The sequence below is a fragment of the Anopheles aquasalis genome, chromosome 3 (assembly GCF_943734665.1).
Source record: "Anopheles aquasalis chromosome 3, idAnoAquaMG_Q_19, whole genome shotgun sequence".
In the NCBI taxonomy this organism is placed as follows: domain Eukaryota; kingdom Metazoa; phylum Arthropoda; class Insecta; order Diptera; family Culicidae; genus Anopheles; species Anopheles aquasalis.
The window spans coordinates 58711049-58736470 of NC_064878.1; the positions used below are offsets into that span (position 1 = coordinate 58711049).

At 47.7% G+C, this 25422-nt stretch overlaps 1 protein-coding gene across 1 annotated transcript; it reads right to left on the reverse strand.

Annotated features, from left to right (window-relative positions):
• Positions 1-10921: 10921 nt before the first annotated feature.
• On the reverse strand, positions 10922-13592 carry LOC126575421 (fork head domain-containing protein crocodile). Its single transcript, XM_050236110.1, has one exon. The coding sequence runs from the start codon at positions 13258-13260 to the stop codon at positions 11617-11619; it is 1644 nt and encodes a 547-aa protein (XP_050092067.1). The 5' UTR covers positions 13261-13592; the 3' UTR covers positions 10922-11616.
• Between the last annotated feature and the right edge of the window lie 11830 nt (positions 13593-25422).

Sequence of the window (25422 nt, forward strand, 5' to 3'; positions counted from 1 at the left end):
TGAGCTGCTGACGACGACCGACGGCCGTCAACATATGTGCCAAAGGGGAGGGAGAGGCAGGTCCCTTTTTTAACGAAACTTCTGGTCACATAATGTTGACTAATTTTCCGACACGGTGACCGGCGACTGTTTCGACCTCCGGTTGTTGTCTTGTGCTCCGGACAAACGGACAGCCCGAGTGTCAAACTGAAAATAGAACACCAGCACCCCAGGAATCGCTTCGATCACCCTTTTCCCGATCGTTCCCGACTGAAAATGGGATGAAGAGAAGAGGAATCTTCTCGGAAAAACCTCTCCAGGCAGCCAGTCAGTTTAAGACACCAGCGTATTAGCTGCAACGCTGTACGCTGGCCACATGCGTGGCTTGGTATTGAGTTGAGGCTCTGAGAGCTGCCCCCGGTCCCGAGCATTGCGAGCATGATCGAGGAATTCCCTGGCACGGTACGGTTTCGGTTTTGGGATTCGATTCTTGACAGGCAACTTGACAACCTACCGCAGTGATTGGTGCTGCAGGAGAACGCGCACATAGGACATCTGTAGCTCTGTAGCTCTGTATGCTTGTGTGTTCCAGAGTGACTCAAATGCATTTCTCAGTCGGTGGTTGTCGATCGAATGCACTCTCTACAGCGGGGAAGAGAAGCTGGGAGGATGATTACTTCCGACGTGCTGCTGCCAGCCAGTCTACGATGAATTAAAGGCCTACGGATCACAGTAAATGGAACTCCCGTTGGTTGCTGTTGGAAGGGGAATGGTCTTGTTCGTCGACACGATCCATACCGTAGGCCGCAACCGTCCTCGGCCGCGCTTACTATCAGTTTCAATTACACGGGCCACGGAGGTTAAGTGAAAGTTTTATCCGCTACATAAACCATTTGGCCGGTTTGTCACCAACCAACATCCTGCAGACCTGCAGGAGGAGGTTTTGCTCCACGGAGCAGAGACGAAAATAAATTTCCCAAATTTTCCTCCCTTGGAAAATCCAGAAAATTGGGAAGACATGATTGATTTCCGATTTTTCAAACTCCAACTCCGTCTGTCGATCGATTGCGATGTGATGTTCCGGCGTAAGATCAACTAAAACCCCCGAGGAACTCCAGATCTCTCCGGTGCCGGTGCGTGTGCGTGATGTCGTTTATCAAAATGTTGATATAAAACGTGAAAATAAAATGCCTAAAAACAGCGACCCCGGGAGGGTGGAAAATCGGCAAAGATCAAATGGACGTGACCGCGACTGACTGGCCACTGGTCAGGGAGCGCTGGTGACTGTCGGCTCGACTCTTTTAGCGACTTTTATTGCTCGCCATAAAAATCGTCCATCGGCATCGGCTTCGGGAGGATCGGGGCAGTCATCAGCAGGGAAAACATAAACATTAGCCAACGGTACTGCTGCTGCTGGTATTGCTACTACTCCTGCACATGCCTGCATGCCGGTCAATGTGAAGCAATAACTAACCTGCTTTTTCTGTGTTTTACTTTCCGATCGAACGATCGATCGATACAAGAGCAAATGATATTAGCAAATGGCAGTGGGCGGGTGATCGCATTCCATCACGCGGCCATTGCTCCGGTGCTGTGCGAGCGAACGAGCGAGGTCCTTACCGACGAAGGAGCGCGTCACATGAGCGTGCGTGTGGTCCTGGCGACCATTGGTCAGACTCCCCCCCCCCCTCCACACGAGGGGGGCATTGGCCGGTTTGAAACAATAAGGTGCAATGATAGGGGCTCAGTGGTGCGCAAACCGCGGTACGCAATGCCCTCGAGAGGATTTGTGCCTCCTGTCCCACGCTTTGGCTTTGTTTGTTTACTCACCTCTCGAGATTTTGGAGCAGTTTTATTGCATTCAATAGCAAACATACTTCGGGAAACCGCCATCCATGTGGCGTCCCTGCAGCGATCGATTGGTGGTATAGTGCGTGAGCGAAATGTATAGCAGATGGGATTGGCGGCAGCTGGCAGTGGTTCGTAGTGGGATTTGGGGGGCAAATTGATTGTGATAAGAAGGACATCTGTTTTCTACAAGCCGGCATTACCCATCTATGACGCTGGAAAAATGGTGATAAAGTGTAGCATCTGTCTTCTAGGCGGCGAATTACAATTGCTTCTTGACCAAATACCATCTCAATCCTAACTATTAACAAGATAGTTACTTACGGTTGATAAAGCCAAGAAAACGAATTAGCATTCAACATTCATTTATTTTCAATTGAATTATATGAAGTTTTAATTTAAATCGCAATCATCTCTTTCTCCATGCAACTATTCTGATCTTGCTGAAAAAAGAAATAAAATATTAGGCAGAGGATTTAGCAGCGTTACGAATACGAAAGACTTTAGCGTATAAATAGAATAGTACTAAAAAGCATAAAAATGTCGTCAAGTAGAAAGACAACAAAGCAGAAGACAAGAATAATACTAAAGCGTGTACCATTAACCGTTTTAAAACATGAATGTGTAAAATATCATCCGATTAATGATCACGACCAATAAAGTGACCATCTTGTTATGTAAAATAGTATACAACAAATCATGAGCCAAAAAACACTGCTTTTTTCATTATGACGATCAACTAAAGCACCGAAATCATGTCAACACTTTGTTAACGCACGATCAAACAACACTCTTCCTGATCCCACTACATTGTTTCAATCCCCTTTCGCACGAAGAAGATCAAACTCCGAGTTTACAGCTTTCAAACACTTTGTAGCAGAACACTCGCTACTTCTTGGTGGTCTTTTGGTCTTTAAAAGTTTACGGTAATTAACTCCATTACCTGGAAAATAGACAGTTTTTCCCTTTCGCTACACCGAACCACGCTCCTCTGATGTGCAGTCGTCTGATGGAAGAGGCTGGGAAAGGGCTATAAAGGGAAAATGATTCGCCCACTTTCGCACATCGCACCACCCCCCTATCTCAGTGGTGATGATGACACTCTTCTGGTTCATTTCGCACCGTCCGGCCACCCGGCCATCGCCCGACGATGAAGAAACTATTAAATTTAATGTCCTCGTGGTGAAGGATCTATACCAACCGTCGACGTCTCCGTTGAACTCGTCGCTTGATGATCGTCGGATGCAGCACCGATCGATGCGCATGCACATCCCCAACAACACAAACGTCTCAATAGCGCTAAAGGGCCTGGTGGTGGTGGTGGTGGTGGTGCTGGTCATAAATTAAGTGCACGCATGCATTCGCTTGCGGTCGATTTGAACATCACGAGCGCCAAGTGCCGGAACCGCTGCGCTCCGGTCGCTGCACCAAGCTGCAACGCTGCAAATCCGTCGAGATTGAAGCCAAATGCAAGATTCAAGCGGCCACACGCGCAAAACGGAGGCAAAAAAAAAAAAAAGGTGGCGAGAACGCTGACGGTGCATCTGCGAAATTGCAAATCTAAACAAGACAAATGAGATTGTAAACGAAACGGAGTCCTGGAGTACGGTACGGCCAGGCTGGGGATCGATTCCATCTGGGGCGATTCCGCAAATCGTAAATTCCGCACACAGACCGACCACCGAAGAGCGAGGTCGATGCAACGGAATGGTTCGGTTTGCCTCCGGTTCGCTGCTGTAAACAGTCTTGAGTGTGCAGTTGCGGTGTTGCGGTGCTCCTTGGTTGCTCCGGTCGATCGGTCGATCGGTTGAGTGGCGCAACCACCACGCCGGTCTGCCACCGTTGGATGATCCCGGGGCCAGAAGTCAGTTCCGGCGCTTAGCGTGCATGAAATGAGACGAATTCGTTCGGGTGCGTTACCTGTCCCTCGCTGCTGCCGGTCCGGGCAATCGGCAATCCGATCCGAGAGCGATCGCAGACGGTTGCTGCTCTCGATGGAGTCGTTGCGGTTTGCCAAAACGGTTCAGGATCCGTTACGGGAACCCGTGGAAAGGCCATTTCCCAGCGATACCACTCGTCTCGGTGCCACTCTTCGGAGGTTCCTCCGGTCCATCAATCTCCCCAGTCGCAGCGGGAATACAAAATTTCCTGTTTACAGCATCCCGGGGCTCTTGGTGGTAGTGGTGGTGGTTTTTGGGGTGCACTGAATGCACTGCAGTTGAATAATAAACAAACGGGGAATCAAACCATTGGCCCTGCACTTTTCACCTTCGACCGCGTGGCACTTGGCATTTGTCTCGATCGACGGATCTCGACGGGTTTTTGGGCCATGCCGGGAGTGGCTGTGTGTGGCCGGATGCCGGACGAGTACAAGGAAATACTTAACCGTGTACTATCCATCCATTGTTTATGGATTTTCCATTTTATGCGCTACAAATTGTCTTGGGGCGTCGATGCCACGGAAAAAGAGAGAGGAGAAGAGAAGGGGTTGACAGGTTTCTGGAGAGTTCTTGAAGCATTTTCCGTGGAATTCCAAGAACAGGAAGGGGGTTATAAAACGTCAGGACAACCTGTTACAAATGGCTGATGATTGCTGGCTGCAGAAAACTCACTTCCACTACCAGCAGGGCTACCGTGCACTGGATAGAACAGTTCAAACACCGGACTCGCCACCCCGTCCCCAAAAACTCCTCCCCAAGTTTCCGATAACTCCTTTAAACCACTCTTCCAACATTTGCACAGCAATTACTCCTTCACACAGCTGCACGAATGGTTCTCTGTGTGTGCGTTAAAATGAGATAAAAAAGCGTCAATTTAAACAGCAGCACCAGAAGCAGCACCAGAAGCAGCACCAGAAGCAGCACCAGGAGCAGCAGCAGCAGCAACCCGAACCGCATTGTTTCTGTTTGGCAAACAGCTTCAACAGTTAGCTTTCTATCGACTACTGTGGCTGTACATAGATTAACTTTCTTCGGTTTTCCAGTCCCCTCTTGCACCGTGGATTGAAGTGGCATCGAGAAGAGAGGTACTCGCGCACGGAGCGCAGCGCATTGGCGCGGTAACGAGGCCATGCAACGCCCCACAACCATCATCATCATCATCATCGTCACCACTAGAGCTGCTGCTACTGCTGCGGTACCGCAGGGCAATCGGAGCGTGTCACCTCGGTACTGTAGCCTCTGAAGGACTCTCACCTTCACTCCCACCAACCCCTTTTCGATGATCCACGCACCACAGAAGGGTGCCAATCTATGAGCGCAAAGAGAAGCGAAGCGACGGAAGGGCTCTCCCCGCCACCGGGGGGCCCTGGAAAAATGGCGAAAGCGTTTTCCGAAACATTCGCCAACCGGAACGCTCCGGGCGCTTAACGGGAATGTGCCGCCGCCGCCGCCACCGTCGTCGTCGTGTGCCGTTTGAGAACATAAACAACGCTCGGTACACAGGGCTAGGGCCGAGCAACCATTTTGCCAACCCCGGGAAGTTTTCCATTTCCAGTGCGTTACTCTTCGCCCTTCCCCCCGGTCATCGGTTGGCTGTTTTTTGTGATTCGCTTTTTTCCATAACAACAGGGGCAGTTGGAACAAGGAGCAGAAGCAGTTTCGTTGTGGAAAAAGGTGGCTCCCGAAGGAAGGCTAGCTTACCGAGGGTTTCATGGACTGGTTTTCCTACAATGATAAAAAAAAAACGCTCTCGAATGTTGGTATAAATTTTTTGGGAGAAAAACTCCGGATGAGTTTTTCCCTCTCGATGGGTGCTGAAAGTTGGCCTCACGTTTGGATATTCCCTTGGATGCTAGTCTGGGACTCCGGATAATGTGCCCAGGATAAATGGACCCTCGTTAGAGGGTGGGGACGGGATTTTCGAATTTATGCTGCAGCAGCAAAGTATGCTCTAGGGCCATAATGGGAAGAGAAAAAAATGTTTTGTGAGGGAAAATAAGGATTTCATGGAAAAACTGGGCATTGAACTGAGATGATGGTGAGACGAATCTTTTCCCGGCGAGTGTACGCGTTGAAGTGGCAAATGGCAAAGGAAGCTCCAGGCACAATGTCCGACAGGAGATAGGAGCATCCGAGGGTTTTACCTTTTTCAGCCAACTAGCGCTCTATTCCTGCTTCCTCTGACCGATGCGTATCAACATTGAACAGCAATATAAGGAACTCATCGAAGTATGCTTTTGGAGTTGGCTTTAATGACATGACCACGATAGCAACTTTACGTTAAAGAATGTCAAAAAGCGCACTGAGCACATTTAAGATGAAAGAAAATAGGATCGATTTGCAAGTTCCAACTGATCTAAATCGAAATAGGAACGTTGAAGCGAAAATGGAGCATGTTGCCACGTTCTGGACATCCAATTAATGGTAGACAGCTCAGGGAATCGATGTATTTGATGATAAAAGAGGAGGCTCCGGGAACTAATGCCTCGAAACCAATCCCTCTTCTCGGCGGCACCACAACGTCAATCCAAATTCGTTCCGAATGTCCTTCAGCAGGACTTTCCCTCCCTACAGTGCGCAAACGTCGTCATCATCATCATCATTATCATCACCCCTCGTCAATTTCTAAACCATTTGTTTAACAGAGGGAAGCGAGGGGCAATGACGAGGGCATCTGTCGACCAAAATGGCGTCGCTGGGCACGTTAATAGACCGAAAACCCACCAATCATAATCTCAATCGGGTTTGGGGTGGAAATCCTGTCATCCGGAGCAGGATTCGATCTCCGGGGCTGCACACATTTATGAGTTCGTGAGTAAACAACGCGGCCAAAAACGCGTTCCACTCTTTATTACCTTGAGCGTCGGGCATTGAGTGGCAACATCCATGTACTTGCCAGCGTGTACGTGCCTTGGCTGGGTCACGCATGCACGGAAGCGTCTTCGGAAGTATCTTACATCAGCCGGCAAAACCGTGCAGCTGGTGCCAATGATTTTCCTCTCACCGCGGGGGCGTTTGTGATGGAAAACTGACATTTTCTTGTGTCGATTTTGTATGATTTATGCAAGACGCTGGCACGGTTGCTGTTGTTGTTGTGTTTTGTGCAAATTAATCGTCGCTTTTCCTCAATCCTGCTGGAATGGCTCGGTCTTCTAATAATCCGCAGGGAGTTGGTGCCAAATTTAGTCCGCTTTCGTCATCCGGTTGCACCTACTACCGTCACAAGTAAGTTGCAACTGATGTAAATTGTAGTCATTCATATTTTTTCTGGGACGAGCTGTTTCCAAAATTGCATAAAATTCCAAAAACCCATTTTAACCTTCCTGTTAGCGCTCCATGAAGTTCTCAAAATTTATGTAGAATCTTCTGGTACGCTCGAAGTGCTTCTGGGCACCGAGCATAAAATGCCAAAAACTCTACGTCAACGTCGCTTGGAGCACGTGCACCCTGGCCAAAGTTTTCTTCCGAATTTCCACTCATTTGGGACATTAATTAAAACGACTGGCAATACCTGGGAGGGATGTTCTCGGTGCTGAGCTTGGCTAGGAACCCGCCTTACCGTACCGCAAACCGTGTGGCTCGTTCCCTGGCAAAGGACTCCGGTGGAAAGCTGTAGCAAACTGTTGGAAAGCATCACATAAAGTGTACGCTTCGAGGCGCTCTCTACGTCGCTCGGTGGTGCCTGCTGGTGAACTTCTCGGTCTCGCACTCCACTCGCCAGCGGCACCGATGGACCCCACCCTGATGATGCTGATGATAATTAGACTACAAGTACTTTGCTCGGTATTGCGCTCGCTGTATCTACCTTTCACCGTCACTGTCAACGAAGCAGGCGACGACGACGATGATGGCGTCGAAGAAGAAGAAAACAGACCAGGCCAGGCCAGGCCAGGCCAGGCAGGCAGGCTCCAGCTTTCAGTTACTCCCGTCAGCCAACCAGCCAGCCAGCCAGCCGCAGGTTCCGAAAACGCAGCTGGTCATGTTCTCATGGAATAATGTTTTAAAACAACAATGGTACACTCTGAGCGCGGACCAAGGAGAGCAAATTAAAGACGGCAAAACCCCAGGAGCCCTGACACCGGTCACAGTCAGTGCGAGGGAATGAAATGAAGGGGCAGAGCAAGCAGAACAGCTAGAGAACACTAACTGTACTTAAAAATGTAATTTTCCTTTTGATTCATCGTGTAATGCAAGGAAGTAGCTGCTGCTGCTGCTGTTTCTATCATAGCCGCGCCAGAGGATGAGGTTTGTTTGATGAAAAAAACGGGAAAACATCATTTTCACTTTCATTTGGCACTCGGCATGATCATCGTAAACGAGGAACGTTGATCTGGTGCCAAGATGAGTTGGATCTAAAGGCGACTTCAAACGGTTGGGCGGAATCGTTAACTTGGGATTTGTTTCCAAACATCCACGGAGATCATTCTCGCAGTTGGCCATATCATTGAACCGGAAGCAAACCGGACTAGCTACGATATGTCCAGCTCGACCGGAACATGCTTCAAATCCGTTGGTCCGTGAGCGAATCAACACCGAGGTTACAGTTTTTTGGAAATACTTTGATGTAGCGTCTCCTCACGACAAAATTGCGTTTTACTCGCTACGTACCGACCGGTTGTACATCCTGTACCGTAATGTAATGTCCCATTAGGCGCTGATAGTTACTTTAGTACATCATCTTTCGTTTCTCAATCATAACTTAAGCCAGCGCGACATCAGCAACTCTCCGGAAGGATATCTGCTTCCGATCCGATTCCGGAGGTACGATGATCCGCTGATCCGCCATGACGATGGCCAGTGATAGGGCTGTGGAAGCGTTTTGGAATACTGGGCCGGTCCGGGCGGGGCTGCCGAACCGATGTTATCGACTGATTTAATCGTTTGTTTTTTGTTTTGATTACATTTCGGAGCGGAAGGTATTAGCAAGTGAGCGGGCGAGGTGAGCGTTTTTGGAAACTTCCGCCGCAGATTGTGAGTCGTTTACGGAATGGTTTACGATGGTCGAACTTCACAGATTGGTTGGCAGATAAGCATGAAGTTATCGGAAATTATTACTAACGCTTTGTACAAGTCATTTGCCTAGATTGAGTAATTATTTAATCGACATTTCAATGATTCGATGTTAAAGGATATAAAAAAGGACATTCATTTGTGGGAAGAACTTAATAATATCTCGATAATACATAAGATTACAGATACCTACATTTATAGAACAAACCTTACAGCGCAGGACAAACAGTCATGGCATCGGTCGAACCCATCGGCATTGGGCCACGGCCCAGGGCACGCCATGTGTACATTAGCGTTGCCCGTAACACTCCGCTTCTCTCTTTCGGGAAGATATTAAAACAATTTCCGGCGTCCGTCCCGCGCCGCGACTACCACCTACTACTCGCTACTCTTTCCCTCCCGGATCACACGAGACTGCGTGCCCGACGCAGTGGACTACTAGAGAGAGTGGTGCTGCCACGATGGCTGCCACGACGGAACAGAACCGGGGAACCACGAAAGACACCGCGACTCCATCGCACTAATGGAGCGCTAACGTATTTATAGTTAATCAATTAGTGCGTAGGAACCCACGATGACGCCGGTGGCGGCGGCGGGGGAGCGAAGTCGCATCAGTACGTCCAGCACATCCGGTTCGGAGCGAAACGGGAGCAATGGAAGGAACCGTCCTACTGGACCGGTGCCCCCCTCCGTAAAAGGTGCCAGATGGAGCTCGGGGTCCAGGATGGGGCTGTTTGTTCGTTTTCTTATTCTTTCTTTCTTTTTCTTTGGCCAGATCGAAAAGGGGAACGGATATTTCGTCAATGAGTTGTTGTGTTTCCCAACGGTTACTCCAGCCTGCATCGGTAATTGCTGGCCAACGCCGGTGCGGACTGCACTTTGTAATTGCAGCGAAATGGAAAGAGAAATGTCGGAGATTATGCTACCGAGTGTGTTAAAATTATTGAGATTCTCTATTGAACAAACCTGGTAGGCAACGTATCGAAGAATGTTTTTCAAGAACAGGCTTTAGAATCAATTTAATCAGTTGTTTGCTAATTGCTACGGATCAAGCTGTTGGGCCGGTAGTAGAAGGATGGAAAAGATTTCCTTTTCTACACGTATATGTGCATTTTTAATCATGTGTCATACATTTTAAATAAGTTAATGTAGATAATAAATTGATTACTATCAACAAGTAAACGGTTTTAATTTGTTTAAATAAAAATCAAACTAAGAAAATTTAACAGAATCATGTATCAGACGTATCCAGCTTGATTTGCGTGCTATACAAGGATTGATTGTTCATGTAATATTTGTTTTTTTACAATAAATTTGCAACACGCTATGGTAACAAGTAATCATCAAAACCAACATATTAATAAACATGTCATTTGAGTCCAACATAATGTAGAGATTTGTTTGCAACATTTTTAGCCAGGTAAAGCTGCTGAAAATGTGAATACTAATTTTAAATTGAACTCAATTAGAGAAGATTCAGACTAATGTTGGCAGCATAAAACAAACCATCAATCCGGTTCTAATTGAGTAAGATGCTTCAGTAACTTTGTGTTATGTTTATGTTAAAAACGGCGAAAATTTAAAGGAAACATTACATTGGATGCATTCATAAGAAGCTCTTGTAAAGACAATCATGAGTATAGGAACATTGACTTTGGTGCTTCTTGCCGACATTCTTCTCTGTACAATAATGATTTCAAATGAAGAACGCTGTTAGAAATCATATTCAAAAGCGAAAAGAGAGTATTGATTATTGAGACATAATAAAAATCGTTTAAAAAAAGTCGCATTATTGCGAAAAACGAATCTAAACTAACTAATTCGAACATTAGCCAAACGTTCTAGTCACACAAAAAGTTAGGTATAACTTCAATTAGTATTAAAAGATCGAACCAAAGATTGCCAATCTATCAAACTGCAATTGAACGCTTCCAGCACCACCATTTACAAACCTGGTACCATGAATTACCTTCCACTTTCCGTGTATCAAAGGATAATATCCTTTTTCTCCATTTCTTTCAAGATCAGCTCCCGATCATCCCCTCCCTGGTCCCTTGTCCCCGCCCCAGCCAATGAATGAAACACAAACTAGAATGGTTTTAAATTTTGATTACTTCATATCATCACGAGTTCTTATTTTATTATTCATTTTCCGGCCCTAGTCCCCATTCTTTCGCTACAGCGACCTAGGCTCGACGTGAAGGGCCCCGTGGCCCAACCGTAACGTATAACTTAATATCACTTACAACCTAACCTTTCCTACACTTAACTCGAAAACGCGGTTTTTTTTTTATTAATTTACAAAGGGGAGCACGCGTGCACCACCTACCTACCCCACTACCAGCTGGTCAGCTTCTCTCTCTCTCTCTCTCCCGAGGTCCCTGCAGTTCCCATCGCCACCAGACCGAAGTCCGGCGCCGGCCTTCCTAAATGATTCTCTAATTTTTGGTTCACCTCATCAGGCGCGCTTGTTCCGGAGATCAACGCCAACGATGACGACAGCGTTTGGCGGTTACAACGCGGCGGTCCATCGACCGATCTTCTGCCGGCGGAAAGACACCTTCCACCAAACCGCAAAAGAGCTACTTGACTTCTCTCTCTCTCTCTCTCTCTCTCCTTGTGCGTCTGTCTCGGAGCACAGCCGGTCTCGAGATTGAGGTCTCGAGAAGCAGCACTTGTGGCGCCCGAGCTTCGGCGCCCTCACGAATCCACGGTGACCTTGGCATGATGAACGGAACGCGCCACGGACTAGAAGCGAACTGCGGGTGAGGGTAGTGGATGCGGTGACGCGGCGATACTGCAACGGAACGATGTCGATGTGTGGCGGCACACCATCGGCTTACACGCCATACTTAAGTCCACAATCCTGGTAGTACCCGACGTGAGATCGATAGTGTCCGAGGTGGCTCCCGAGCTGACCCCCGAGATGGCCACTGGCCGCAGCCGCAGCAGCTGCTGCCGCTGTCGCCGCCGAATTAACCGGTGGACTGGCGGACGTAAGACTGTGGCCACCGGGACTCCCGGCCGGGTCCGACATCTGACACTGGACCGAGCCCTGGTTGTGATCGAACACCATATCCCGGAAACCGCCACCGACGAGACTTCCTCCATTCACCACCCCACCCAACACACTCTGCCCTGGAGTGCCAGCGGAGTGCAGGGAAAGGCCTCCGGAACCAAGACCACCGAGACCACCGGCACCTCCCGTCGGTGTCACCGTAACAGAAGGCAGTGTCGTTGGAGTGGTGGTCGAGCTTCCGGACGTATTACCGATGGATTCTGGCGGTGTTTCCGGTGTATACCAGCCACCGTGTGGTGGCGGATGTTGGTGCTGATGTGATGCACCACCCGCACCACCACCACCACTACCACTACCACCACCACCACCACCACCGGAGCTACTGTGATGATGCCGCCCGGTCGTCATCAACTGACCGGCAGCGGCCGCCGTTCCCGCACTCACAGCAGCCGCAACCGCTGACGATGGCATCAGGTTATCGACGGTGTCCGCTTGGAAGTGGTACGGATAGGTCGAGTGATGAAGCCGCGGATTGTAAACGTTCATCAGCGAATCGACCGTAAAGCCATGATCACTGGCGGCCGACGAGAGATGATTCATCTGCGATGCGAACGTATCGTGGCAGGTGTTGAGCAGCGACGACGTCAATCCATCCTTCACCATACACTGGGCCGCGGCCGCTAGCTCCAGGCCCGGTTCCCGTTTAAACGTCTGATGATGATGATGATGGTGATGCCCGAGTGTCTGATGATGCGGATGGTGGTGATGATGATGGTGATGGTGTCCTCCCACTTTCCCATCCAGCGTCGTCGGTAGATGATGGTGGTGGTGGTGCGGATGATGGTGCGGATGATGATGACTCCCTAGACCACCGGTTACCGCCCCGCCACCCGCCATAATCTTGATCGGCTTAATATCCCCGCCCATCTTCTCGTCCAGCAGCATCGTTTGGCGTTTCATCAGCTCTTCCTTCTCCTTCAGGGCGTCCTTTTTCTTGAAGCGCCGTCGACGGCGCAGAAACGACCCATTGTCGAACATGTTGTAGGAATCGGGATCAAGCGTCCAGTAGCTTCCTTTGCCCGGTTTCTTATCATCCCGTGCCACCTTCACGAAGCACTCGTTCAGGCTAAGATTGTGACGGATCGAGTTCTGCCAGCCCTGCTTGTTGTCCCGGTAGTACGGGAACCGATCCATGATGTACTGGTAGATACCGTTCAGGGTGATCTTTTTGTCCGACGAGTTCTGGATCGCCATCGCGATAAGGGCGATGTAGGAGTACGGGGGTTTTACCATCTCCTTGTTCTGGTGTGGTGCGGCCAGCGCGTACGCAGAACCGGCGTACGCGTACCGCGAGTACTGATCGTACGTGTAGTGGTGAGCGGAGGCCATCGTCGGGCCGTTTGTCGGATATCCGGCCGTCGTACCGTGCCCGTAATGACGCTGATCCGTAAACAGGGTATGCATGGTGTGTGCGTCCTGCCTTCGGTAAACACTCACTCCGGAATCCGGCACGAAAAACAACAGAGAATCCGGCTATCCGGTTGTCGTAGTCCACACTCGCGCACACTAGCGAACTTTCCAGTCCAAAAGATGAATCCCTGGCGGTGTTTTCTCCACTAGCACTCCCCGGAGTAGTGTCCTCTTTCTAGTAATCCACACTAACAATCACTGTGACTGTGAGGTTATCTCACTGGCACCTTGCACTTGCACCCGGGCTGCTGCTCCTCTCGTTTGTCCTTCACCGGTTCACCGACAAGAAGCGACTGATCGAACGTCACACCACGGGGACACTTGCTTTTTTTTTGTTGCTGTTATTATTCATCCAAAAAACACCAAACACACGGAGCACGAGGAATCCGAAAAAACCGACGGCTCAGACAGCAGGATCACTCGCGCACCAGCGACAGCAGCGAACGGTGGTCAGCACGGCTCGGTCTGCGGAACGTTTCTGATCCTCGGTACACCGGAGCACCAGAGTGGCCTTAACGGTGGTGGGTCGTCGTCGATGACGATGCACCATCCTTCTCGTTCGTTCTCTCACTCACTCTTTCAGCCCGCATCGGGGTAAATAGGGGATGCTGTGGCTGTCTTCATCTCATTCATCTCATTCATGTTTCAATGCTCGCTACCCTTCTCGTGTGCTAACAAACACGCACACACTGCTAGCCCCCGGTTCGCTACATAGAATGTAGGCGCAGGCGCAGGTCGAGATTTATGCTGCGGCGGAAAAGCGGATAAAGCGAGAGGGAGAGAGCATCGGGAAAAGCGAACGACGCGCTCGTTCTACACCAAGCGAACGGTTTTACATCCGGGTGGAAACTTTGTGTTGTTTTCTCTTGCTCGCGCGCAGTAGAGAGCAGGAAACCGGAAGCGCAGAGAGCCGGGATTGAGATTCGGACAATTGAGTTGAGTGCGATCGAAATGGTTCGACTGGTTGCCAGCGTAATCACTAGAACAATATTGTGACACACTATTGGACCGTCGCCGTCACCATGGTGATGGTTTGAATGCCCAGTAGCAGCAGCAGCGGTAGCACGTTCTAAATGGCGATCGATGACCACCACCAACGCACTATGATACTCCCGGAAAAGTGAGCGGAAGCGCCCGGGAAATGTTCACCTGAACCGTTTTTTTTTTAGTTTGGTGGAGGTTTTTCCACTTGGCTTTCCTCTACTTTGTGCTCGCTTGTCACCGATCGATCGCATCGTTAGTTCGTTACGCCTGAAGCGGGCCCATTTTTTCTCGGTGTTTTTCATCCCCACCGCTACGGCCCCTGTCCCTTGGCTTGGCACTTCCGACCGATCGAGAAGAGGACCGTCGGGAGTTGGAGGAAAATAAAAATAAAAAAACGAGTGAGCGAGCGAGCGAGGGAAACGCGAAGATCCCATCGAGTCGCAGCGGTCGCTTGGATGGATTTTATTTAATTTTTTCCTTCCCCCCGCCACCAATGGAACCCCATCGGATGCGGATGTCCACGGCAACCCAACCACCACCGTTTGCTCGTCCACTGCCCCCTCTCGACGTGCGCCCGTGTATGTGTATCTATTATTTGTGTTTGCTTTAATGTTTATTTTCCAAATTGGTGCAAGACAAATATTTTCTCGTTTAATTAACTTTCGCTGATTGAATGGCGATGATCTTCTCATGATGCTGCTCCGGCTTGCTCCGCTGCTGTTGCTGGTGGTGGAAAACATGGAATTTATGCGATGTTAGTTAGTTGCAGATGCGCTGACAGCTATGCGTCTCCTTTGCCCATCTTCCCTACATTGTTTCCCTTCGATCAGGTTGGTCAGCGGATTGTGGATTTGTGTGGAAGTTGCTTTTAATCTTTTGTGTTTTTTTCGTGGCACTGTCCCCGCGCCATTGTGCGGTTTGGTAGCTTCCATCTTTATGCTTCGCTTTGTTGAACGTCGGGCGCTAGTGGAGTGTGGGAATTGTGGGTCCGAGTTGGCGTTTTGTACATTTCGTGATGATTCGCGGGGTCATTGTGTTAAGTAACTAATTGTTGCTGCAAAGTAAGCAACCGATTAGCAGTAGATTTGACTTATTATTAGTAAAGCTCCCTATGGTATTATTTTTGCAAATCATGAATGCAAATCTTTATCGCAATATTGATATTGTTTGAAATCAAATGAAAACAGAGAGTTAACGGAAAGAAGCTTTTAATAATTATTGAGGTACGCATAAATTTAAAACTGATAAAATACTGATGAAATCGTCTTTCTTTGTTCACCAAATCGAATTGAATTTCTAATGATTTTTTCCAAGGAAATGGTACAATGGTAAGTACAACACCTTCTTTGGAAGATACTGATAGACAGTTTATTATTGTGAGGCATAATCAGGATTAAGTTTTCTATGTTGATTGCTTCTCAAGTTGATTACTTTCTTTTGCATTTCATCTTCAACGAAATTTATTATTTTAATGATATTTCATTGATTCGGTGTGATTCAAATCGATCAAGTACAAGCAATAGAGTAACATTCATAATGCTTTAAGTTATTTTTTATTTAAAGCAAGGTCTTTACATTGACAATCTTCCAGCATTTAGACAGAATAACATATTTAACAACTTTAGAAACTAGTAAAATGCTTCGATTTAAGGCATAGCATGTAGAATACTAACATGTCCGACACGACCATTCTTTTGCGCGTTCCCTTTTTCCTTTCTCTTCCTTCAAGTCTCGCTGATAGCTCTTCCGATCACAGGATGTTTGTGCACCGATAACCTCGAATGTGCGTCGATGTGATCTCTAGAATCATCTCCGTCTTCCAAGCCAAATGTTCCAAACACAACTTCAAACAGGATCGCCATGATTGATCCTAGCCGAAACCTGGTCATCCTCCTCCTGATTCTAGACGGATGCCTAGCGACACTTGATTCCCCTGCAAACATTGCTTCCGAGCGCAGATTGATGCACTCGCCCGTTCATTAGACATCCTTTGTCCGTCGGTGGCTGCGCTGGAGACGACGGAGACGAGCACTACCGAAAGCCTAATTTTTGCTCAACAACACCGGCGATGACGATAACGGGTGAGATTTAAGAAAAAGACAAATATTTACTCTGAAAGCTTTCGGCAATGTGGCCAACCAGCCATCCAGCCAGCCAACCAGCCAGCTAAGCTTCGGTAAAGGAGTTGTTCGATGTTCTTCAGAACTCATCGGAACCTCGGTCGGTCCGGTTTCCACTCTTTTGACACCTTTGATGTGCGCGTGTTTCACGCGATGCAGACATTCCAGAGAGGAGGAATGGCCTAAGGTCATGCTGTCCAACTACTGCCACGAGACGCGCGACGCAATGGTGGATGTTCGATGTTTTGATTGAATCGTGGAAAACTTCGATTTCTGACGCCGCCTGTCCGGCCATGTTGTGTTAATCTTCTGACAGGTGAATGCATCGTCTCGCTTGGCAGCTGTCGTTACCGTTCGCTGCTGATGTGTCGGATGAAAGCCCGGCTGCCCGATGACCACGGACCTTCTTCTCTCGTTGATGGTTTGCGGGAATGTCTCGAGTGATGCGCGGCGTAGCATTAACATCAACAACGGATCTACGGATCTCCCGCGAACAGCTGCACTCGGTCTTTCGCGGGATAGCGCGCTATTTGCAACATTCTTGGCGCATTGTAGCGGATGGAAATGTGCGACCGCGAGTGGCCGCGAGCTTGTAGTAATCTGCGGCTTATGCTAGTGAACTCGGGCAGTGTCTGCGTGTGTCCGTGAGGCAGATGAAGGCCCTTTTCCCTTCCCGACATGTGGCAATCATGTTGTTGCGTAAGTATTCAAAGGTATTTTTAGTGCTGCCAATTCGAAATAGATTTCCTTTCAGGTTTTAACTATTAAGTGAATCATGCTGAAAGAAGTAAAACCAACTCTTTCCAATAGTTCTCCGGTGTACAGTAAGTATTAAGCTTTATTCTTCTGAGTTGATATGGCTTATAAACTGTTCGGATTACTTTTGAGCATTTGAAGTTCTTAAATAGCTTTATATTGTTTTTACAGCAGAAACCAAGCAGAATGTCTGGATTAGACGTTCAAAATCTTAACATGATTTTTGTAATCCGTTTTTCCTTTGAATATTTCTACCGTCTTTGAATGTTACCTCGTAACAAATATCATTAAACAATCCATTTTGATTCAACATCAACATCATAATCAAAATCAACTTTAAATTGTCACAACAAACAACCGGCGAAACAGACCTAAGGAAATCAAATCGTATTCTTCATTTTATTGCTAATTTTACATACATAAACCGAAAACCGAGTATGAATGGTGATCAATTTAATAAGACAACAGTGGAATAGAGAAATGCATTGGATTACGCGAAATTTGAACTACATTTTCGTCTTGAGGATACCCAAAAAAAGGCTCACGATTGGTTTTATTTCAAGAGCGTCCAGATTAGCGAATTTTATCGTAACATGTTACGTACACGGTTAAACCAGAAGGGTTCCAGGCAAACCTGCATTCCTGTAAAAGGTTAGATTCCATTTGATTCGCATAATCGAAGCACTAGACGCTAGCAATCCATAAACCAAGCGCACACATCCGGTAGAGAGCATCATCAGAGCCGTTGTAAGCCATTTGCTTAGTCAGCGAGCCACCCGGGCAGCTCTGCTACCTCATTACGAAACCGCAACAACCACAAATCCGCAGATGCCCCCTGCCGCACGCAACAACAAACTTTACCCTTTGTGCTGCGCTCCAGGAAGCCCGGGCCTCGGGTTTGTACTCGCTGCCATGGTTCCCTTGGTTGCCTCGGTTGCTGCTAATCGCTGCACGACCGTAATGGCGCAAACCACCACCATCATCGCTCGTACGTATGGTTGCCCCGGAAAAGGAGCCAAGGAAAATCCCAAACCCTTCTGGTCTGGCCAATCGCCATAACCTGCGCTGGGCGCTTTGCTGCTGCTGCCTCTGCCGTGGGTGTCCCAAGGAAGAAAAAAAAAGGGTTGCAAAGGATATGCAGCTCAAGCCGAGGAAGACAACGGAAGAGTGATAGAACGAGAGATCAAAGAAGAGAGAGAGAGGGGGATCGAAAAACCCAAAAAGCCCAACGTAAGACATCGCAGCAACCTTTGGCACTAGCAGGTACCGAATATCTGGCTGTCCGTTCGGCTCACTGGCTGGTTCATTCATAAAAGCGCCAAGAGCTGCGATTTCATTCATAAGAAACGCCACGCCACCTTTGGTGTGTTAATGGGCGCCCCGGGTACGGTCACTACCACTCGTCGCGGGTAACCATTCGGGCTCAGGATCAAGATCCCGCCACGGAACACGGGGCCAGCGATCGAGAGGGCGAATGTCCGTTCACTCCTCCCTTTTTACGATCGTTTCTTTCGTGAAGTTACCTCGCAAGGTAGCTGGCCAGCAGTTGTTACCCTTCTGAGGCCCAGCATTGGGTCGAATTAGTAAGGAAAACAGGAAACTGGGAATGTCCAGAGGGTTGGGTGAGGTGTATGGGTGTGTTGAGAACGAATCGAATCAATCGGATCGATAACAGCATCCGACTCTAGGTGTCTTTGGGGCTTCTTCAAGTTCCTACACGTAGACAGCTTATCCACATCAGCGAACACTCATAGAGATTCGTCCTGGAACATCCTTACATCATGTTTCGGAACCAACTTTTTTTTTACCGGACTGCAATTTTATAAAACTCCGAGGTAACCGGAACCAACCGAGGCGAGACAAAATATTTTCTTTTTCCCAAACCTTGACCAACGACCCGGAACGGATGGGAACGGCCGGTCACCTTCCGATTTGGATTAGAATCGCGACGCCACCACACGAAACAACGGTTAGCCAGCAGCAAGAGCCGCCGTTTGGACGTTCGCAACGACGAGCCAGTTTGCCCTTTTACGACATCCGGACCGGGAGGATGGCGGCGGCGACGGCGGCGGATCCTGTAGCATCCTGTCGACACCTGCACCGCCGGTACGGTTCAACACCCAGAAGGCCCAAACCCCCGGGAGACTGGGTTGATGATTTTATGACACTCTTTCTCTCTTCTCACGATGATGATGATGCTCCAGTTTCGTTGGCGTTTTACCTTCCGTGGCCGCGGACTCAAACTCTACCCGTTCTATCCGTTCTGTTCTGAGACAGTTCCACTACCCAGCGCCCCTTAAGGGCCCATTGATGGGCCAGCAGCAGCAGCAGCAGCAGCAGCAGCAGCAGCGCAACAGCTGGTGCTCTGCATTGTTTTTTCATCTACCTTGACCATCGACGTACCAGTCGGCGCTGGTCGCCGCTGGTCGTCCTGATCGTCGTCGCCGTGGCCGTGGGCTGACCGGATGTGTTTGGGAATTTCCCGGCGTTAAGCACTAAAACCCGGGGGCCCTCTGGATCCAGGGGACTGGCCCACAACATGCTGGCCATTGGTGTTTCTTGTTGCTGATGCGCGCGTGAGGTTTTCTGCAGGGAAAAAAGAGGTTGAAACGAGCGAACGAACGCACCTAATCCTGGAACGCATTGGCAAAGGCAAAGGATCGGATTAATGACTTTCGTGGATTTTGGTGGGATTTTACTCCGCCATCGATGAAGGATGGTGGTCCGGGACGAAGGGCACGCAGTACGCGGACACTGAGGGGGAAGAGGGAAATTCTGGAATATGTAGGCATTCTGGGTACATCTTTCCTTGTGCTTTATGACGTAAACACTAAATGATGATGGATTAGTCCGGTGTTATCATTTGCTTTTAGTTAATGTAATGAGCGATGGGCTTGCTAGAAACGTTTATGATGTTTGCATGCTGTTTAGATAAAGATAAATTGTTCAAATCATTGTAACTTGAAGTCAAAATGCGATGGAAAAATCCAACTTGATGTAGCAAAAAAGACTTTTTCTTCCATCCGGCTGCACCGATTCTGATTCGATATGAAGAACAAGTAGCTTTCGATCGTAAGGTTAAGGTATAGATAATAAATTACTCAGTAGATAGAAAGTTATAGGAACGAATAGTCGAGGGGTTGCTGAGCAGAGGCACCGATATTAACTACAACCGAGCTTTTCAAGCCACAGAACATGAAATGATCCTTCGTCTTGACACAGTGATGCTATCTAAAGGGAATAAAATTGTAGTAACATTATTATAAATAAAAACAATTATTAATAAAAATCTTTAGAAAACAAATATAATTAATTCAATACATACAGTCTCTAGTCTAGTAAGAGCCTGGGGTTTATCAAACCGTTAAAATAACTTATTGCACTTCATTACTTACTTATAAGATTTATATAAAGAGAAAGTTATAGCGTTGCTGGCTAGCTGAATATAAATAAGCCCTTCGCACCGCATTGGTTTGTACCTCAATGTAAAGAATATTTGTATTTTACCGTTTTTTTAAATATAAATATTATTTACATTTTGCTATAAATATTATGCATTTTGCTGCACACAAAATTACTCTGTGCAAAACCCTCTAATCAGTCTCCTTAAAATCATATGTTTCAAAGCGATTTAATGGAACAATCATCAACTCATAAACCAACAAACCTATGATTAATGCCTGAAAATGTCCTCAGGAGTTGCTTTAAGCCACCGAAACTCGCACGAAGTTGCCTTGAATGGCTTGAAATGTTGTTGCAAATTGTTGTATCAGCCAAACAGCAAAAGCTCGCGCATTCGCAGTTACAAAACCGCGTCCAACAAACTTCCATGTAGCAACTTTAAGATGGCGAACTACATGCATCCAACCATCGAACGAATCGATTGCTGCTCCCACCGTATGGGGATAAATATTTGCTCAGCGATGTGTTGGAGTTAATCGAAACGATCATCGATCCAAACATCCACCATCGATGTGTAACATCGAGGGATGGGAGATGGTCGTCCTGCTGCTTGCCCTGGTAGTACATCCGTGGTACGTGCGATGTTACCTCCGGCGTAAGGGAAGTAGAAAATGGAGAAAACAATCGATTGGAACCGAGCGGAGCGAAAATGGTTTCATTCCTTCCCCGCCGGCTCATACATATTGGTGGCTCCTCTCACCATACGACCGCACCCCGTCTCCATTCATTTCGGATCGATTTTTTTTTGTTATTCTTTGCCACAGAAAGAAAGCGAGAAAGAAACAATAGAAAGTCGGGGAATCCGGGGGGGCGCAATCGAATAAAAATGGTAATCGATTCCATTTGCTACAAAGCAACGAGCCAACCAAGGAAATCAATTCCGCTTCCTCGGTTGTAAGGGTTGCTGAGTTTTTGTTGGCAGTATTCTCTGAGCAGGTAATTTAACAACGAGCAAAAAAAAAGGTTCGTTATCAGTGTGTCACATTCGGTAGAAACAATGAAGGGAATCAAACGCTAATCACCGGGAGGCGAGCTGCCCGGGCTGGTAGAAAATCGATTTCAGCTCACAAAAACATAATTTCCTCGCGGAAATCACCGGAAAAATCATTTCCTCTCGTCGCACACACATGCACGAACACACATACACGCGTGTGACGAGAAGAAAGGCGTGGCTAGCGGTCTAGTTCTCTCTTTTACACATTAGTTGATCACGTATTTTTCATCCGCTTCCGACCAGTATGGTTGTCCTGCTCGTCAGATGTCACGCACACATCCAGCCTGCTATATAACAATAGAAGTACATAACGGTGCGTACCACATAAATGGCTCACGATTTTCCGGCGGCTCCTTATCAGTGACAAACCATAAAGCCCCCAAAAGTACTATAAGCCCATGTCACCTGGAGCGGTCTGATAATGAAAAGTGTCTCCCCCTTCCCGGCCCTCTGGCCGTTACCATCCTTTCTCCTGGACACAATGACGAATTTCCCGGGCTGACATTCCCAGAGATTGGAAAGCGGTCCGTAGCGACAGCGCATCGCATCGGGGATTATTTGGAACAACATGATGATGGCGATGATGGTGGTGCGACCAATGCTGGCTGGTGTGGTCTGTGGTGCTTTCGTCTCTCGAGACCATCACTCGACAACTGGCTGATGCTGGAGTGTGTTATTGTTGGACAGACGGCACACACGGGGCCCACCAGGGGGAGAAGAAGTCGTTTTATTGATGTTCTATCTAATTGAGCCAATCGTTTTCGCATCCAGGGACCACCAGGGGTCTGCCGCCGGTTGCACTCACATCGACTGACATCGGCCATCGCCGGCCAACCGACGGGGAATAGTTTCTTCATTTTATGTTTTTCTTGTAATCGGGAGTTCTGGTCGCTCGATTTTCCCGGCACAGAACGGTGACGCCTTCGTTCAATTGGATCCGTTATCGATTGCTATCGGAATGGTGGAATCGATTGGTGTGGATGAGAGGGTTGAGTAAAACGGAGCCAGGAATGTGCGGATTTTGAATATTCAGCATCCGTCGTCATGTGAGCTGTCGGCGGTTCATCTTATCACATTGTGGTAAATCGAAGGCCAAGCTAAAGGATCAAGCACAAGTGATGGTTTTCTCTTCCGAAGATAAGCTAACGCCATCGTAACGATCGCATATTTGAGTGAAGCATAGTATATGTATTTTTCATTTAAGTTAAGTCTATCATTTAATTAAAATCATTTCTCTTCTAGAACTCCTTTGACTATCTTGGCAAACACAGTGTTTTACGCATGTTTCAATTGTTTACTAAATCGTATTGATAATAGATTGCAATAGTGAGTAGAGTCATCATCTGAAATGGATTGAAATATTTGCGACAAAAATAGGATTGTAGAGAGATATGATTACATGCATTTCTAATTCCAATGTATTCATAATGGATCCTGTTTTAAAAGGATATAGCAAAATGATGAACAATAATGGGCTGCATGCTAGCCACTTTTGATAAGAAACATAAATAGAATAGCTGTGCACAATCAGAGCCTAATGTTTAGATAGCGAGCATAATTTACAGATAATATATTAATCAGATATTATTGTCCTTTGAAAGTTCGTAATATTTTTATTTTTAAACTAATATACAAAACAAAAAATACTGTATATCAATGCCAAGAGTATGTTTTTGACTTGACTGATAATTGAACATTGAATTGAAACTCGTAACAAAGAGCAGCTAAAGTAAATACAGATAAACGTTAACATAAACATTAATGCTTCATTAAATGTACGCATCAGTTCCCAATAAAACCGATTAAATAGTTGTCTAAAGGACCGTTAAAAGCCTTTAACAAATATTGGCCATTACATGTACCATCCGAACGTCGCAATGATCGCCGCTTTACGATCAATGTTTGTCCGGGAACAAACGTAATCGCACCGACAGTCAATAAGGAAAGGGAAATGCGTCGCGCCGCGTCACTCGCTTCCTGCTCGATCAGCTCAAATCATCAAAGACCACTTTCGTGGCCATCATCATCAGCATCATCATCGCCAGCATCTGCTCGCTGTTGGTGAAGGAAAACGGCGGTGGGGAAAAAAGGAAACGGTTGAATGGTCACACACGGTCCAGCAATCGATGGATCGATCGATCGATGGCGGAGTCGTAAATGCGTTCGCGCCGAAACCGTTTAATTGAGGAAATGTGTGCCGGGATGCGCTGTGCGCTTTGAAAATATCATAATTAGCTCGTAAATAATCGATGCTCCGCTGCGCTGCTGCGATGCGCTGGTGCGTGATTTATGGTGCAGCGATAATGCCGGCGATCGCTTAATCGAATGCGATGTGCCGGGAGAGGAGTAGTGGTCGCGAGAGGCAAGAGTGTAGCACTAAGTGTAGCGCTATAAACATCGCCGTCACAGGATGCAGGATGTTGATTCGAATGTTGCAAAATGCAGCGAACGTTAACAGCCCTTTAATGCCCCGTTTCCTGGTATTTGAATGTTAATCCGAAACCCCTGGTCCATACGATGATCATGCAGCGATCGCTCTGACCAGCAGCAAGTCAATCTCGAGGCTTTACTCGAATCCTCCTCTAAACAGCCCCTTGGTCCTTCGAAAATGGGATAATAATTTGCAGAACAATGCCATGCTGCTGATCGAATCCTCGTCCTGGTCCGAAAATTGTTATTTTTTCATCCACTTACCGGACGATGCAACCGGGACTTGCATCGAATGTTTAAAGCTGCTGGCGATCATCAGCCTTCCTCTTGCTGCTGCTGCACATGGTGGGTGACAGTTTTTGGTGGCGAAAGTGTTATTTTTGGCACCTCTCGAGGTGGACAAAAGGTGGGACCTGCCCTATCGACTGTTTTGATAAGTCACCGTTCGCTTCCTTTTTCGCTCCCTTTTTTTTCGTTTCGTTTCGTTTTCTTCCATTTTTTTTGTTGCTTTCTTCTCGTGCGGGCTGCTGCCAAGGCTTGCGTGTGGGGCTGGTGCGCAATGTTTTCTTTTCATAAATGAAGGCTCTTGAGTAAACACTTATGTCATCCACATACGTGTCCTGTGCCCACGCCAACACTCCCAAATCGAAGATCACCCCTTGCTGGGCCCCTGTCCACGTATTCTCGCTGGCTGATTAGCTTTCGCCCAGGACAAGGACCACGGACGGGACAGAGAGAGGGAGAGAGAGAGAGAGAGAGAGGGAGAGAGAGAGAGCAGGAAAGGACGAACGCGAAAGGACTCGTTGTCCTTTTTTTTTTTGGGCTCTGGGTTTTTGTTTTCCTTGGCATCTTTCTGCGGCCTAAGCCATGAGCAGCAGCCCGCTGTGACCCGCTGGTGTCGCGAAAGTTAATGCCATTTGCCCAAATGCAAATGCAGCACCTTTGGCCCCCGCTTTCTTGGTCAGCCCGAGAAAAAAGGAATTAACTTTAAAATCTCTTTTAAATATTCCATCATCCTCGGTGCACGGTGCACGCTCTCATCTGTCTTAGGGGATTCTGCTTGGGTTGGAAGCCAAATGCAAAAAAAAGGAAAAGAGAAACACGAAAAAGGCCCTTCGAATCCCACGAATGATGTCACACGATGATGCCTTCTGGCCATTTGCACGTTCTCTGGAAAGGGTAACCAAGCGGGGGTGCCCACGATGATAAGCAATTAGGGATTTGCGGGAGTTCCCGGTCTCTGCCTCAAGTGCATCATCCCTCGTTCTTCCCCCTCCTGACTCTCTGTCTCTATCGTGGTGGCCATTCAATGAAAGAATAACATTCTTCCCACGCAGGGAACGCTCGATAAACAACCTCTCCCCCCCCAAAAACAGAAGAAAAAAGGTGGAGGTGGTGAAGGAATTCCGT

What these genes read in the sequence shown, in the direction of transcription:
- LOC126575421 (XM_050236110.1), bottom strand. Translation starts at nt 13,260, where the DNA reads ATGCATACCCTGTTTACGGATCAGCGTCATTACGGGCACGGTACGACG.